Source organism: Apis dorsata, unplaced genomic scaffold, assembly GCF_000469605.1.
Source record: "Apis dorsata unplaced genomic scaffold, Apis dorsata 1.3 scaffold_1063, whole genome shotgun sequence".
NCBI classification, from domain to species: Eukaryota; Metazoa; Arthropoda; class Insecta; order Hymenoptera; family Apidae; genus Apis; species Apis dorsata.
Window position 1 is genome coordinate 84,531 of NW_006264161.1, and position 20,012 is coordinate 104,542.

A 20,012-nucleotide genomic window follows, 5' to 3' on the forward strand; every position below is an offset into this window, starting at 1 on the left:
ATATAATTAATAATATATGAAAATATAATTAATAATAAAGGAAAAACAAATTATAAGTGATTTTGTCAATTTTTTAGATAAGATGATTCTAATTTAATGAATACAATTGATATGTGAATAATCCAACTCATCGAGTTTTACGAATGCAAAATTTATTTCATTATTTTAAAACATCCAGTTTTTTTAAAGAAAGATTTTTAATATAATTTTATATTTATATGAGATTTCTTTCATATCGTACATTTCATAAATAACAAAGCAACTTCGTCTGATCAAACTCAAACTCTGTTTGATATTTTAATATAATTTCATAGCATTATAATGAATAACTTTGAAATGCATTAATTATAAAGTGAATAAATTATAAGAGATAACAAATTCACCATCTTATTTATGTAGATTTATGTGAATAAATAATATCAAAATAATATCAATAAAATTAATATTAAAATAATAATGAATTATATTAAATAATAACCGATAACTTTGCGATATCCAATTTAACATTTTAAACACCAAAATTTACTATTCATGCAATACTTACTTTTATTTAAGCTTTTATTCATTAATTTATAAAAAATTTATAAATTATTTTTAATAATTTTTATAAATAAATAATAATTTCTAAAAAATGTTATCATATATGAAATCATGAATTTTTATTAATTGTATTAGAGTCTTCCATTTTTTCTAATTATCATTGTTAACTTTTCATTTGATCATTATAATTTTAATTGCCCAAAAATTATTTTATAGTTTATTTTCACATTTTACGGATTCTTCATTGAACTTTTCTGTGGATGAATACGAAATATGATTAGATCATCTAATACATTTTGAACAGCTATTGTGTTTATATAATCAGTTTATATAAATAGTGATCGCATAATATCAAGTTATCAAAAATAGATATATATAAATGAAATTGTAATATAAAAAATTATCGTATAATAGTAATAATTTTTTTTGCAAATATTCGAAAACTAAAATCGGCAGTTGTAAATAATACAAATAATACAAAAAACATTATTTAAAATTTCTTAAAATTAATAGTTTTTAAAATTTCAACATATTAAATAATCATCGAAATCAAAACCAGCTAACTTGCTTTTTTAATAATTGCCAATAATATTAAAAAAAAAGGCAAAATCAGCAAAAATGAAAATAAATTAAATCATATCATAAATTTTAAGATCAGAATAACGATTTGTAACTTTATAATTTCTATCTAACTTAATTATTTCTTAACACAAATATTTAAATTCCAGAAACGAAAAAAAGAAAGAAAGAAAACAAAATAATTGAATTTTATCATCGAAACGAATTAAAAAATCGAACAAAAGAACACGATGAAATAATATTACGACAGCCATTTAGTATCGAGTGAAAGGGAATGATGCAGAATGATGGACCAAAATTTATTATCGAATATCTCGCCACGTTCACCGATAACGCAACGTCGTTTTGAGTAGAACGAGCGTAATGTGAAGAAGAAACGCGTCTCACGTGTGCATAATATGGATTAGGTTTCGCGGTACTCGAAAGAAAAGTGCGCGCCGACTCGATGGTTTCATCCAGAGAAATCTGGGCGGAGTTTCGAGCTACCGAGGTGAAACTGCACCGCCCAGCTTCGTCCCCTGTTCGTCCTTCTACGTTCACCATTCCCCTCTATACGCCATTTCCCACCCTTGTTCGGTGGGATTTCTTTCGCGAGCTACATTTCTAGCGCGCAAACGCGCCCCAGCACATCCACCAATTTCAGATAGATAGACCGACAGGGCCACTGTTGCAATCGTGTGCCGTTGTATTTACGCCTGTTCTTTTCGACCCAACTCCCTTTTTGCTTTTCCTCTTTCTCGATGATTGCTACCATCTTTCTTCCGATCCGAGTAAATTCAGTTTCATGGTATATATACCGAGTGCTTTTAGGATGTTTGGATGAACCGGTATGTTTCTGTATTTTGGTAAATATTTGTGGATAAAAATTTGTGGAGAATAGAAATTTGGCTAAAAGCTAACAGCAGTTGTATTTTTCCTTGATTATTTGTGTTTTTAAGTTGATAGCAAAATTTCGCATATTTATAATCAATACGTAAAATTTTTCAGACTTTTTGTTTTTTTGTATGTATTAATTAATACGATACATTGAATCAAAAAAATTTTAAAAACAAGAAAGTTCCGCAAAAAAATCAGATTTAGTATTTTTATATAATGGCTCGCAGAATTGTGTGCTCATTATGCAGAATTATGTTTATTTTCATCAATAAATAACTATTTTTTAAAATAAAAAATTGCAAATATTTATTATATAAGATTATATTAATATAATTCTTAAATTATATAAATATTATATAATATTTATTGTTTACAGTTTTAGTATATAATAAAAAAAAACATTAAATATAGAAAAATATTTCGGAAATCAAATCAAAATTGAAAAAATATTATTGAATATTTAATAAATGTTTATTTATTTTTTTATTATAAAAATAATTCTATTATAATTTAAAACAGTAAAAATATATTACATAATAAATAATTACGAATTTATATTTTTAATAATTATAATTATTAAATAAAATAACTATAAAAATAAATAAGTTTAATAAGTTCATTCTGATATTTTATATTAAAAAAGAAATTATAAATAAAAAATACAATTACGATTTGAAATTTTTTTCATACAAAGAATTTATTTTTATCATTCAAGCATCCCGCCATTTGAAAATCATGAGGATAAATAAGATCAAACAAACAATAGGATTCTTGATATCCTTTTGTTCTCCTTTGCGTATTAAAAGTTATCAATAGTCTTTCGGCGAAATCACGATTTGTCCGCTTTTTATACGTATTTCACTCATCGAAACAAAAGATGACTACAATTTTCACGAAGAAATGTCTACATTGACGAGTAAAATGACATGGCATCAACCTACGCATTTTCTGTATCGCAACAATGAAAAGAAAGTAAAGGAAGATTATTTTGTGTAGATGCTTTATTTGTAAGTATATTTATTCAACAATATATATTCGTTCATAGAATCATTTCTATAATATATGTTTTAAAAGATTTCAACGTATTTATGTCTAGGTTATGCTTATGTAATTTATGAACAATTGTTTGCGATAAAAATAAATGGCGATAGAACTATTGAATTGCAATCAGAAAAATTGAAAATCATAATTCCTTTAAAATTTATATTAAAAATTTTTAAATGAACTCATAAATAATTTAAAAATTTCGAATAACTATTGATAAATTAATTGTAAAAATTGAAAAAATTAAAAATTTAATAATATTATCATAATATTTATAAAGAAATTAACAACACATTCTTTTTATTAATTTTTATTTTTGCTCATTTTTCAGAATTAAATTTAATCTTATTAGAATTAAATTTAAATTCCAATAATATTGTAGATAATCTTCAATTAAGTTTGATTACAGCAATTATCATTAAATTAAAATTTATTAACGATTAATTAAAATTTCACTCATATGTTCTTATATTCAATAATATAATTAATTTATCAAATCTTCTATCTAAATAAATAAATAATTAGTACTGCCTTTTATTTAAATTGTCCATAAAATCTTAACGTGTTTGAAATAATTATAAATATATTTAATTTAAAATATCTTATTAAATTGCAATTATAATCATTTCTGATATTGAGGAATTCTCTAATTGTACAATTTTCCACATAGATGAATATATTTTTTTTATACTCTATAAGATTTAATTTCAATCTTATCTCTTCATAAATAAAAGCGGATAAACATAGCAAATATTTTATGGAAAGAATAAACGAAATAATATTATGCTTAATCAATATGATCAGATTATTTATGATTGATAATCTGATATGAAGTTAATATATAATTAATGGATAATCTATTATAATTGAAACATTAAACAAGTATCCATTAATATATGAAGAATAATTATTATTTATCTATATTCTTAATTGATATTTCATTATTTTTTATAGGCAATATAATTCTGGTTATTTAAAAGTCAATGTATTTTAATTATTATCATTAGAATTTATTGATTTTAGATAGAAATTTATAGCTATAACGTGTTTTTAGTTTGAAATAATATATAATAATATCTATGACATTGTACATTGCAATAATTGTAAGTAATATATACATACTACATTACATATATATATATACATACATATACTATATTATATAATAAACGCTTCAATATTAATTCCTTTTCTCTTTTTTTTAAACTTCGATACTTTAATCAACATTTATAATAATCACATTTATATGATTGATACGAAATTACATTAAATGCAATTAAAAAAGAAGAAAATTAAATAATAATGAATAGATATAATATGTAATATGACTATTAAAATAAAATTTTTATAAATTTTTTAAATTTCCATGATAATCTTAAATGAAATATTTTATATAGTTACTTAATTAATTATATAGTTACTTAATTAGATTAAATCTAACTTGATAGCGAAAAATGAAAATAAAGTTAAAATTAAGCGTAAAGTAATTTCGCCAGAAAATGAATTCCACATAAAATGAAATTGGTCCAGGAATATGAGATGAGATATTACAATAAATTTGATTATATAACAGTATCGTTTATTAAATTTGTTATTATTTTATGAAACAGTTTTGATCGTGTTGATTAAATATTTAATTAATGTTAAATTATTCATAGAGATTAATTTAAAATAAAATTAAGGTACAAATATAAATTCATGAAATTCCATTAAAATTATAACATTTATTAAGTAACTATTTCTCTAATCATTTCTTACAATTTTTAATTAAAATCAATTATGAAATGATCACGAGCATTTATAAACGAACAAAATTTGGAATCTTATTTTCAAATAATTGTAATAAAAATTACAAGCAAAAGAAAATACATATTAAGAAATTTCCACTTCCATATTACTTCCACTATTACTTAAAGAAAAGATAAATACACGAAAATAAAAATGCAAAGAAAGCAAATTCAATTTCCATTGAATTTTATGTAAATCATATTGTAAAATAATAATAAATATTTCTTAATGCAACAATTTATTGAATAAAATTTAGATATAGATTCTAAAACATTTAAATAGAAATTTCACATATTATTATTATTTTAATATTTCTATACAAGTATATAAATAAAAATATTGCATTCGCGTATCGTCATATTTTTCTGATACATATATTTGCTTATATACTTCTCTATTTAATTGCATGGTAAAGAAAAATAATGGATATTTAAAAAAGATTTCTCTTTTTATAGAAAGCACAAGTTCGCATTGCGTAGGATGTGGTGGTCGAATTCATGATCAATGGATTTTGCGAGTGGCACCGAATCTGGAATGGCACGCTGCTTGTTTGAAATGTGCGGAATGTCAGCAATTTTTGGACGAGCACTGCACCTGCTTCGTACGAGATGGAAAAACTTATTGCAAGCGAGATTATGTCAGGTAAAAAACTATTTAATAATCTATTATTAACTTTGCAACGACATATTTAGGTTTGGCATACCTTGCATATTTGTACTATGCATCATTAAAAAAAAAAAATTTTATATCTAGAGAATTTCGGAATACAATAATGAAAACAAGTATTCTATTGAAATAATGAAAGATCCCAATGTGCCATTATACAATCAATACTAGAATTGTAATGTTTATTATATATTATACATATATATTATATATATACACATAAATAATTATATAATTATAACAATAATTATAATAATATTCAATTATATTATTATAATATTAATTATATTAATATTTAAAATAATCCAAGATCGAAAGTAATATATTAAAAAAAAATAACTTAATAAATAGTCAAAATCACAACTTTTTCATATTATACAATAAAAAATTGTAATTAAAATATAGATATATATTTTAATAATATCGATAAATATATCTATAGAAAAAAATAATTTTTCTATATCCGAAAGTAATTTTTCATTAATACTTTAAAATTAAATTATGATTTTACAATTTTTATTTAAATTATTGAAAATTATTTTAAATTATATTTTAAAATTTATAATTCAAAATTTATAATCATTTTTTTTACAAACATGTACTTATCTTTTTTTCTAATCTCTAATCTGATCTTTTTAAATATAATATAACTGATTATGCATTTTATTAATAAAAATTAGTAATATAAGTTGAAAAGTATTATTGATGGCGATAATAATACTAACAGCTTCAATTAAAAATGTTACGAATAGGAAATATTCAGTAATCAATATTATTGCTTTTTACCATATGAAAATATAGATATAATACATGCAATGAATTGAATATAAGAATTAGATATATGAAAAAATTTTTAAAAAATAATATATATATCATCATATAAAATAATCCTTAATTTAGTAAAAAAAACTTAGTATGAACACAGGTATTTCATTTTCACATATTATTTATATTGTTAGTATGAGTACTATAATAATTCAAATCTTTTGATTTTTTAAAATTGAAATTGTAAATAAGTGATTGTAAATCTGGAATAATTGTAATAACATTTTCTCCAGTTTTGAATTTTTATTAATATCTTTGTTATTACTTTTCATAAAATAAAACAATTTTGATTCAATAATATTAAATAAACATACAAGATTGTTATAGATATGAAAATTTTTACTATAAATATATATATATACTATAAATATAGGTAATAAAATTTCTATGTTATCAAATATTCCAAAGCATTCTTTTTTACCTGTACGAATAAAACGATTTCTATTGCTATAGAAAATACAAAATTGACAACGAACGCACGCGATATAGGTAATTCTTTTCAATTTGCAAACGGCGAGATTGAAGAGAAATAAAAATAGAAAAAAAAAAAAAATGCAACGCGTCGAATGGAAAAAAAAAAAAGAAGTACAGAAAATAAGAACTGACTTTCTTCGTGGAGTATTTTTATCTAACATATACGGAGCAGCTTCTGCCGTCTGCGTGCAGAGAAATGCATTCGTAACAAAAAGTATGTTTCACACGTGGTTGAATCGAACTTGCGGAATTGAACGCAGAATTCGTGTCTTTCATTTCACGACAAAATTCTTAACTTGAAGTTACGTTAACAGTATAAACAAGCAAATTTTATTGCTTTCAATATAAAAGAGAAAAATATACAAATGTATCTTTATTCGAATCGTTACATATTATTATGATCTTAATTTCTTTTTCATAATTTATCATTTATTTCATGAACATATACTTTTTAGAAGTTGTTAATTTAATTATTATATGCGAAAATCAAATGTAATAAAATTATAGCAAAATGAATATGAATATGAAGAAAAATAAATAAAGTTAACTACTAAGTACTACATATAATTATATCATATTTGAAGCTAAACAAAAACAACTATGAAATTATTCTGACATATTGATGTGATTATTTTATTTTTTTAAAATATTTTTTTAAAAATTGAAATAGAAAAGAGTGAATTATTAAAAGTCAATAATTTTAATTTAAATTTAGAAATTGGTATGAATATCTAGATATAAAAAATATAAATCATATTTTTCGTGATTTAATGATGCAGAAACATAATCTGAAATGAATGAAGTTTTCAAAAATAAAAAAATCATATTGATCGATACTATGAGTAAAAGTTAAAAAATTCCGTTTTAAAACTCTTCGATCGATACAATTTCTCCCTGCAAAGTTGTGGCAAATATTTTTGGGTTCGGGGTTTATTTGCATTGATCCATCGAACATTGAAATGCGTCCGAAACGAAGAAGAAGACTGGCATATCCGGTCGACATGGATTTGCCAGCCCTGAGAGATACCGATGACGTTTGTTTGTTGTTTCTGTCGCCTCGTACGAAAAGTCGAAACAACCATGGGGTAAAACGTTTTCTTCTGGGTGTTCTTCAATGCTTCCCATTCTTGAATAAATTTGGTTATCGACCAATGGAACAGAACTTAGAATTACGTGATAAAAAAATTTTTTGTAATTTTGATTTATTTTGAAATGAAATAAAAAATTTCTATCGATCATTTTATATTATTTTATTTTTATTTTATTTTATTTTACGGAAGTGATAAAATGTAAAAAATTTTAATCGAACTATTGAAATTAAATGAAATAATATTACTAATTTTGATAGTTTTCTTAATTTTCTTGAGCTCTATGATTTATAAAATATTTATAAAATAATTATCTATATATTTTTTGTTTATATAATATGGCTATTTTGAAGATCAAATTTGTAATACTTATTGTAATACCTATATTATATATAATACAATCAATTGTCACTGTTTAATATTTATCTGATTTTATAATTTTCAATATATATTTTGAAAATATTTTGTGTTTTTAATAGAAGTATTTGCTCTTAAAATGATTCTATGGATTTTCTCGAGCAAAATGATATAGTTATCGATGAAGCTATATCGTTTATAATTAATTACTCGAGTAGATAGATAGAATAGATAATTAATTGATTGCAGAATAGAATTATATATTCCATGAAGCTTTTTATTAATAAAACTCAATAATTTAGGAAGCTTCTAATAAATACAATTAGGGAGCTAATAAATACAATTTAGTTTGAAAGAACTGAACAAAGTGCTGCAGGCAATTAGCTTAAAAACCAATAATTAATTATTCGACCCAATATCCAAATGAAATTTCGCGGAAACATATGTTCGGAAATCAATGTAAATTGAAACAATTAATAAATTTAACGGTAAATTTGTCTAAGAAAAGCGATAATTTCTATTTTTATATTTTGTAGAATTTTAGATGTTCGATATGAGTAAGAATAAATTATGTGATTTATTAGATTTATTATTTGAAATATTAGTTTTTGCAATACTATTTGCATTGCAAAAATATTAATAATGATTCACTAAAATTATTATTATAGAGTAAAATTATATAAGTATACTGTGATAAAATAATTATAAACTATAAAACGATAAAATTTATAATAAAATTTAATACCTTATTATCTTTTATGTAATAGTTGTTATGATAAATTATATATATTATATATATATTTTATATATATATATATATAAAATAATATTATTTATTGAAAAACCAATGTTCTAGAATTAAATTTTTATTCATCAAATCCAATATTCATATAGAAAATAATTTTGCATATAAGAAAATGCTTTAAAATTCGTTTAAAAATCCAATATTTGCTCAAAATTTTTTATTTATTCCACGATTTATTTTCTACAATTACTTTTCAAAAAATTAAATTTCTTAAATTTTTTATTTACTTCAATTCCGAGACTGAGAACTAATTATTTCTTTTTGTATTAATCTCTTTTTATTAATTCTTATCATAAAAATTGATTTTATATTCATCTTTTGAGGAACAAATTAATAATAAATATAGAGTTTCCATTGTTTCACTCTTTTAGATTTTCAATAACTATTATTTTTATAAACAAAAGAAAAAAAATTTCTTATTTGAATAATTGATTTTATTACAAATACTTGCTACAACTTTAATCAAATTTGTACTTAATTAGATCATAATTATGTACCAAAGATATGAATAAAACTCAATGAGAATTGAAATCGTGAAAGAATCGTTAACATATACAGAATTGATTTCAGATTGTTCGGGACAAAATGCGACAAGTGCAGTGAGTGCTTTAGCAAGGATGACTACGTAATGAGGGCAAGGAGTAAGATTTATCACATAAAGTGCTTCCGATGTTCAGCCTGCATGAGACAGTTAGTGCCTGGCGATGAATTTGCCTTGAGACAGGATGGCCTGTTCTGCAGACATGACCACGATGTTCTCGAAGGCGGAAAGCTCTGCTCTGGACCTGGAGGTGTTCCTGGAAGTGAAAACAACAATAATGCATCCCTTATGAATAATAATCATCATCTGCATCCCAACGATGGTTCAATATCAGGTAAAAAAATTTTTATAATTATATAAAAGAAATGGACATGTAATAAAAGTATTTACATATATATTCTCGCGTAATCTATATATATATATATATAAAATATAAAATATGTCTGCTTATTATTATTATCTACGAAAAAATGACATTAACAGATTAATTTGACTATTTCCATAAATGACAATTTGATAGAATAATGGCATCCTGACTTTTATCACGTTGACAAATGACTAACTTATTTGAGGATTACATTGTCTGGACATGGACTATCAAAGTACAAAGAGCAAATTTACTAAAGGGAGTCCGCTCGAGGGGAAGCTCAAAAGCTGTTCTGATATAATGGTGTTGTATTAGGATCACCAGTCATAATTAGGTGTTGATAATTGAAGCCCTTAAGACCCGAAAGGCTTGACCACTTCCCTCCTATATATCAGGATTATATAAGATTAGCGTTTCTCGAGCTAGTCCTAATATGTGAGCATACACTGTCTAGTTTGATTGGATTAAATATTTAATAAGATTCGCGAGAGTAGATAATAATTTAATCTTATTCTATCATTTATATTGCGTTACATCGCAATAGTAGATTAGTTGACAAACATTATATTTAATGTAACAGAAAACATAATTCTTCGAATATTTGTGACCGGTTAGTGTACAAATATCATCGAATGCTAAAATCTCTAAGCAAGTAGCAAAATCGTTGAAATGTATTGGAAAAAGTCTTGAAAGTCACAAGAATCGCATAGAGAATGTCAAAAGTTTGGGTGACATATTATTTATATACGGTCACGTCTACTATATTACTAATTCATTATTTACACGGACCGACGATAAATTATATTTGGACGAGTATTCTAATCGATGATAATTGAAAATTGTGTAGTATGACATAGAGGGCCAAGCTAAAACGTTCTTTCCTAATTCTCGCGTAAACAATTTGATGGAAGGTCGTCGCGAGCCGCATATTTTCTATGTTGTTTGTCACTTGGCTTCCTTGTGGAAATCATTGCACCTAAACCATCTTTTCCCGATACACAAAATCCATAGGGCCACACATCGGTGACGACAGTGGTTCGACAACTCTTTACAGAGGAGCCAAGGTGTCAAATGTAGCACCTCTCTGCCAACTACCGTGGCACATAACTACGCACGATCTCCTTCATTTCTTCTTTTTATTTATGGACGTTTATTCAACTTTTTTTTCACCTCCGTTCAGAAGTCGCTTCCTTTTTACTTATTTAATGGATAGTATGTCTACGAATTCACATATATCATAGGTATCATTTCTTATATATCATAACGATTTTATTTTTATATCATTTTTGAAAATGATACATATACAAAATAATAAAATTTTTTTTTATGAAATTATATTTTTATCACTTATATATAAATATAGCTTAGGAAAAAATATTTTATTCGTACTTTAAATGATAACAAACATGCAATGTTGCAGATTATTTCGCTAAGAGAAAATATTGCTTAAGTTTTTTTATTTTGGATTATTTTCTCGAAAGAAGAAAAAAATATGTATAAAAAACAATAAAAAAGAAATTATACATCATATTAATTATACATTATAATTATACATATAAAATATTATTTTTAATATTATTTCCTATCAATAATGTAAATAAATTTGATAAAATTTATGAATTTAAAAACGTTAATAAATTAATAAACATAGAAATTTTCTGTGCTATCAAAAACTAGTTCAATTAAAATTAACAGTCTTTTTTTTGAGCAAAAAATCTTTTTTGAAGGTTTTAAATAGAAAATTCCTTCATTACGCAAATTATATTACAAACGTTACCTTTATTCTTTAAATCGCATGATTTAAGAGCAATAATTAAACAATAAACGACATAAAGTGCTTATTAATAATGAACGATTTTATTTTTGCCGACGACATCTTTTAATACTTTCTCGTCTATAAGTTTTCTCAAACAATTTTAACTTTCTTTCTCTTTCTTCTCCTCCTTCTTTTTCTCTCTCTTTTTTTTCGAATGCGGTTCTTCCTTTGTGACTGCTTATTTGGTTAGGACACAAAAATAGGCGCAGGATTTCGTTTGCTCGGTTGCCTTTTCGTCTTACCGTCCGCAAACATTCGATTTCATGCGACTACCAAATCCTTTCGAAGGACACCGCCAAGGAAACTGGATCCTTATCGCGGCACGAGTTACTTATTACTCGTTAATTGGGAGTTAATGAAATTCGATGCTCGTTCCTCGTCCAGCCGTTTACATATGGGTTTCGCTGTTTGGTCGGCTAAAAAGTGTCCAAAAGGTTTCTTTTCTTCTTTTTTTTTTCTTTTTCTTTTTTTTCTTTTCTTCTTTTTTTTATTCTTCTTAGTGGAATCGTTCTTGAGAAGTTCGTTCTGATCGATGCGACTAATAAGGGAGTTGAACCTGAAAACTCGAACATTTCTTTTTTATTTTACATCTTTCTTCGGTTTGTAAAGAGATTCGACATAAACATCGGATAATTTCTATTTGCTCGTCCAATGATAATGGATGAGATAAAGTGTGTAGAACATGGATATGGGGTGTTGATGTGAATTTTCAACGCATATAACATGTAGTTAAAAGCTAAAAGAAAGTTAAATAAGTATACATTCGAGCGTTATTATTATTGCTTCGATGATATTTCTCTGACATTCCTTCGTTTTTTAAAACAATTTTAGTATCGTATAATGTTATATAATGCTTTTTCTATGTATGTTATTTCTATATATATAAAGGAATTATTATAGCATTATCAAATCAAATAATAAAATATAGATATTAATATATTCAAGAAATATTTTCAGGAAATCAATTTTAAAGGACACAAATATAAAAATTATTTTACAAAAATATTGATTAAGGCTTATTTATTAAGTTATAAATAATTTAAATTTGTACATGAAACGAAATGGGAACAGAATGCGACGGCGGATGTGACAAGAACGTGAAGGATGCGGTCTTACTCTATTTCTGTCTCGCTTCATCTAACATAAACTTAAATTACTTATAACTTAATAAAAACCTCAATATTTTTTATATCTTTTTTTTATCTTTAGAATCGATTCTCTTTATAATTATATTAATATTCTGTATATTTACATATATTTAAATATATCTCTCTTCCGTTTTTTTTAATAAAAAAGAAATATAGCATATTTGGAAATATTTTTTGGAAATTCTAATTTGTTTAAAATAAATAAAAAATTATTACAAATTGGAAATAAATGATTATAATATTAATTAATATTACATAATTTAAATATTAATAAATATAAATATTTATATAATAACATAATAATATTGTAATATAAAACAAATAAAATTACAAATTATAAAGAAATTAATATATATTTCAAACTTTGAATAAATATAGAATGTCTGAAACTTTGATTTAATTAAAAAATAAAACAAAATAAAGATTTTATTAAGGTGCAATTTGGAATAGTGATAAAAAACAAATGTTTATTAAAATTATTTTCTCTTGCGATCTAATCAAATATAAAACACAATATTATATTATGAAATTATAATATTAAATAAATATTGATTAATCTTAATCTTTATAAAATTTATTTTCTATATTAACATAATGAATTGTTTTTCAAAATTTTTATCAAATACAAATCTACTATCAATCTTTTTGTTTATTAAGTTGGTTAATCTATGTCTTCTCATCATTTATTTTCATTCTATTCATCTAAAGAACGTTGACATTGGAATATAAAATATTTCAAATTATGAATATTTTTTTATGAATATTCCAGATTAGTAATGTGAAATTGAAACTCAAAATCTTGTATCGCATTATATTCTTAGAATATTTGTAAAATTCACATTAAATATGAATCTAAAATTAAAATGTAAATCAATAAATTAAATGATATATTCCAAAGTTTTGATAATATTTTGATTATGATTTCAATAATTGAATATTTGCTAAAAAAGTTTCCCAAATTAACATTTTATTTTTCTGCAGATTAAATTAAAAATATTAAAATTACAAATTTTGTGCAAATATTATTAATTAATAAGTCATTCATTTTTATTATTTACAATGTTAAAAATTAGAAAACATTAATAGTTGTTTAGATATTTCTGTATTCCAAATTACTAACAATATTCTGAATGTGTTGCATTTTCAATACATAAGAATATTAAAATTAGAAAATATATAAAGACATTAAAATTATTCTAATAATAAAATATTCTTATTAGTTCTTTTTTAATTTCTTTTAATTAAGATAAAAAAATCAAGAAATTGTTCAAATTAATATTTCAATATCTTTTCAATCTAAATATATTTAAATTCTATAGCAATTATTCTAAATCATAGTAATCTTATCCAAGTGTATTCAAATATAATTTTATGTAAACTTCCGTCGTTCGAACAGCGTCAATACTCTAAACTTTTCTTAATCATGCTCGATCTCGTTGAAACGTTTCCAAAGACCTTCACGATATTCCTTACTGAACCTGGTACCGATCACAGAATCGCCTTCCAAGTTTGCCCATCGACAATATTGTCTCTGGCCTCTCGAATAGTTAGCAGGTATTCGTCTTCACGTTTTCCATCCGCCATGTCGTACCACTATCCGGATCTCCCATTAGTTGGCAAAGAACGTTTCGCAGGACCGATTAGATAGTCACAGCAGGACATTCTATTCTACATTCTACTCATTTAATTCCACTGCTCTTTCTCGAGAAGTTGGCTTTTTTCCAAAGCCAATTAGATTGGCAATAATTGTTGAAAGCAAAACAATGGAATCATTCGTGTTTTCTTCAACTTCTTCAATTCTTCCTTCTGATTTTCAATTTATGATTTTTAATCTGTAATTTAAGAAATAATATAAAGTTTTCGTTAGTTTTTTTGGAATATAAATACATGATAAACAATATTGAATATATATATATATATATTTATATATATAGAGTATTTATATTTTATTTTAAAATAATTTTGGAGAATTGATTTTAGAAGCCAAAATTTATTCGAAAATAATAGTATAGTATAATAGATAACTTTGATTATCCGAATTTTCTTTTATCCAAATGTTATATTATCGAAATGTTTTATTATTCAATACATTTCATACTGTCCATATATAGTCTGTGCTATGTTTACATTTACTTCTATTGTAATTTTTTCTATTGTAATTATCAAAGCTAATTATCAAAACCGAATTTTTTCACAATATTTTAATATAATATTTTGCGTTTAGAGAGTTCACAAATTTATATATATATTAATAATATCGGAAACAGGTAGTGTTAAAACAAAACATGATATTATTAAGATATTATTAAGAAATTGGAAAATAGCAAATATGAAATAAATTTAGCACAAGAATTTGAAAAATCTACAATTAATGATATAAAAAATATAAAAGAAAATATAAAGAATATTAATTCATCAGATATTAATTCTTGAAAAATTTTAAAGCTAGCAAAAAATAATTAAATATTTACCAATTTTCTTCAATAGAGATAAAAATATATATCAGTTTTTTATATTATTTAAATTAGAATATACAAAATTTAATAATTTAGAAAAATCTGTTTTATTTTTATTCGAATATATTTGTTTAGTTGCTATAATCGAAGTTATACTGTATTTAGTTATACTGTATTAGTTATACTGTATTACTTTTTTAAATGAAATAAAATGAAGATAAACTACAAAAAATTGAAAATAAATGAAGATAAACTTTCATTTAATAATACTAATATATATATATAATAATACATAATTTAATAAAACTAAATCAATCGATATTTTTCTACAAACTTTTATGTTTCTTTGATTTCTAAAATTAACGTTACAAATAGATATATTAACATTTTATTGTATTGTAATTATTTTAATTAAATTAGACTAAAAATATTTTCTTATTATTTTATAATATTATTTTACAATAGAATCTCAATTGTCGATGTCAAAACATAGTCAAAATAATCAAATAATTATCTATTTTTTTCATTAAGATTATTTTTTATAAAATATATTATAGATAATTATAAATATTAAATAATTAATAATTATTTAATAATTTTCTTCATTATCTATTCTATTCTCATAATCTTACACAATTTTATGGAAAATCATATAAATACTGTTATATCTAAATATTTATTAGCAATTTCTTCCGAATTGTAATTTTTCTGTAATTCCTTGTTCTTTCTATTTTATATTACAAATAGTAGTGATTTACAAATTCAATAATCATTAATTAATTCAATTTTATTTCTTTTTTTTTTAAATGATTCTTTTTTTCTTTTTGAAATGAAATAATACTATACAGATAATGAAAGCTTTCATCAATTAAAATTAAATTTTCTATTAATTATTCGATTATATTTCATTATATTTATATTTCATTTATATTTATTCGATATTTCAATAATTAATTATTTTATTAATAAAAGTTCTAATAATCAAGACTTCATTGTATTCTTATTATAATCATTTCAATTATTTCTGTAATTGGAAATTCAATTTTTATTTATTTTTTTTTTTTAATACAAATACTTTTGTAAATTGTTTTAAGTTAAAATTTAATACATATTAATTATATATTACTTTTACATATAAATATTTTTGATTCAAGATTTAATTCAAGATTTCTATACAATAGGCTATTATATTTTTAAATATTTATTTAATGATTTATTCTTACTTTTTATTAATCCATTAATAATACTTCTATGAAAAATTATATGTATTCAAGCAATGAAGTATCTAACTAACATTTACGTTATTAAAGAAGGTGAAAAGAAAAAAATTGTTCGAAATTAAAAATTTTAAAAAAATGGACGGATAAAAGATTGACATGAATAATTGCTTTGTTTGCAGACTCCGGATCTGAGAGTGGATCTCACAAAGCTGGTATGGGTGGTACTCGAGGATCGGGCAGCCATAAAAGCGGCGGCGGTTCTGACGGAAAACCAACCAGAGTTCGCACCGTTTTAAATGAGAAACAACTTCATACTTTGAGGACTTGCTATGCCGCGAATCCGCGACCGGATGCGTTAATGAAAGAACAATTAGTCGAGATGACAGGTTTAAGTCCACGAGTAATCAGGGTATGGTTCCAGAACAAACGGTGCAAAGATAAAAAGAAAACGATCGCCATGAAACAACAAATGCAAGAAAAGGTGACTATTCGAATTTTGCTATTTTATTTTCATTATATTATGTTTCATTTATTTTATTTTTTTTAGCATTATAACTATCAAATTCATCAAATTGATAGATTTTTTATCATTCCAATAATTAAATATTTTTGATAAAATTAATGCGAACTTTTATTGAAACAGAAATATAATTATATTACATTTAAATAAATGTAAATATTTATGTACATGTATGCATATCATTAAGTAGATAAATAAATATATTATTTCTAATTATGTATGTATATTTAGGATTTATTATAGGATAGCAAATTATTATATTTTGAATTGATTTCTGATACAAAATTAAAAAAAAATTATCATTTACATTATATTATTTTCATAAAATTATCATTTGAACGATACAATTTAACGAACGAAGATACTTTATGTTGTAGGATGGCCGTAAATTAGGCTTTGGTGGAATGCATGGCATTCCTATGGTGGCCAGTAGTCCTGTAAGACACGAGAGTTCTATAGGAATGACACCATTGGAAGTGCAAGCTTATCAACCACCATGGAAAGCTCTTTCAGATTTCGCTCTGCATACTGATTTAGACAGGCTAGATCCTAACACTCCTTCTTTCCATCATTTGGTATCGCAGGTAATTAATCAAAATTTTCAGTATAATATATAATGCTGCATAATATATATAATACTAGAATAATGGATAGGATACTTGATATATTTGAATATTTTATAATTAGAGAAGAAAAATATTTTAATATTACTATTAAAAATTTTTAATATTATTATTATTAGATATATTTTATATAATATCTTAAATCTTGAGCATACATATAAGTACGGAAAATTTTATAAAAAAAATTTGAATATGAAACATAAATTTAATTGATAAAATGAAATGACGTAAAAATTTCTGAAAATTATATTTCTTTCTTTCTATTCTTAAAAAAATACGAGTTTCTTTATCTTTCTCATAATTGTTTTAACTTTTTGTACTTCATTTTTGTTTTATAATAGTATACGATGCTATTCCTTAAGTTAATTAAAACTCTTACTTTTTTTATTAATTTTTCTAACGCATTTTTTTTTAATATTCGCTATCTTTTTGTCATTAAATCATAATCAAAGACATAAATATAATATAAAGATAAAAAAAAGATAATATAAAGATAATATAATAAAAAGATAAAAATATAATATAAATATTTAAATACATATTAATCTTCTAAAATTATAATATAATATTTTTTAGATAAAATGAAAATAAGAAACTTCTATTCGATTAAAATAATTGCAATAAAATAATCACATACAATATTATTGTTAAAAATTAATATTTTATTTTTTTTCTTCTTACTCAATAATTGATAAGTAAAATGATAAGTAAAACAGGATTGTAAAATTTTATATAATTGTTATGGTTTTTTATAGTTACTAATATATAACTTTTAATTATACATGCGATTTTAAGCAAATCAAATAAAAAAGAAATTCTTTAAATTAAACAATATTAATGAATGGTAATAGCTGTTGTATAAGTTCATAATTTTTATTTTATTTGAGTTTTAGTTAAAGTTAATTAACTTAAGTTAATTAACTTAACTTTAAAAATCTCACTACATATACAAATCAAATTTTGATGTTTGATATTTCCACTTCTCATTTTCCTACCATTTTTTCTATATATGATTTATAAAAATGATATTAATGTTTAATTTCAGATGCACGGTTATGATCTTCATAGCGGACCACCACAATTACCTCCACCGGGAATACTCGGTGGACCAATGAATGATGGTGGAGGTGGTGGAGGTGGATCTCTACCACCCCCTGGTCCACATCATCCCAGTGGTGGTGGTCCAGACATGGGTCAACACCCCGATAGCACAGATAGCTATGTAACTTACCTCGAAAGTGATAGTGACTCTCTTCATCATGATACAGGAAGTCCATAGTGTTGTGCAGTGTGGCCAGAACGAAAGTGTCCGCTTTCTTCGTGGTCTATTTTCAATAAGTGCTTAAAGAGAATTGTAGTCTGTGAGAACAAATAGAGTGAATGTATTGTAAATGGCTGGAAACGAAACATAAAATTTGGTTGAAAAATTATTTCTAAAAGAAATCTTAACCCTTCGCGCTTAATTTAGTCATACAAATGAAATATTTTATACATGATGATCCGTTATATAATTAGATAGTAAAATAAATAAATAAATAAATAAATCAAAAGAAAGAATAATATTTTTTTATTTAAATTTTCGTTTTTGTTTTTGTAAATTAAATTTTAAATTTAAAATTTTTCGAGTACAAGTGAAATTAAATAATTTTGAATATAAATAAATTATGGATATCTAAAATATGGAAATTACATAAAAATAAGAAAAAAATATAGAATAAAATTTTATGGCTTAAATTTTTGTTTCTGAAAAAACCGAAATTGAATCTATAATCAGGAAGTTGTATAATGAATTTTCTTGAAAATTAATTTTTAAATGAAAAAAGATTTTATGTTATTTGTTGTATGTTATTATTTTTATATAAAAAATAACTTCCTATTTATAATTTATTTGTATCTAGTTGAAATTAACTAATTTCATTTGTATTTAAAATATTTGATTTACTTAAAAAAAACTTCTAAATTTTATTTTTCCTTTTCAATTTTCATAAAAAAATTCTTTATTTGACTTACCATGAATAACAGAATATCTCGAGAGGAAATTTTTCCTTTTAAAGTGTGAATTATTATGCAATATGTTAAAACATTTTAGATATAGATTAATAAATTTTTCGATAAATTAAATGTGTAAATCATTGATCCATGAAATGAATATTGTACTATTAATCATAACATTTGAACCTGTATTAAAAATTTTTTATATTTTCATAATAATATCTAACTGAAATAAACATATGAATATTGATGAAAATTTATCAATATATATATATATATATATATAT

General features: G+C 23.1%; 1 protein-coding gene across 4 annotated transcripts in view; it reads left to right on the plus strand.

Annotated features, from left to right (window-relative positions):
• The window catches only part of LOC102677277 (insulin gene enhancer protein ISL-1), a 59,458-nt gene extending 40,243 nt beyond the window's left edge, over positions 1–19,215 (plus strand). For 2 of the 4 annotated variants that reach the window (XM_006624459.2, XM_006624460.2), the window contains exons 3-7: positions 5,283–5,469; positions 9,601–9,917; positions 16,770–17,071; positions 17,488–17,694; positions 18,779–19,012. In XM_006624459.2, coding sequence (XP_006624522.1) covers positions 5,283–5,469; positions 9,601–9,917; positions 16,770–17,071; positions 17,488–17,694; positions 18,779–19,012 — 1,247 coding nt within the window. Of the gene's footprint in view, positions 1–5,282; positions 5,470–9,600; positions 9,918–16,769; positions 17,072–17,487; positions 17,695–18,778 lie in introns of all 4 variants that reach the window. The other 2 variants (XM_006624461.2, XM_031514571.1) reach the window with 2 other exon arrangements.
• The last annotated feature ends 797 nt before the right edge of the window (positions 19,216–20,012 follow it).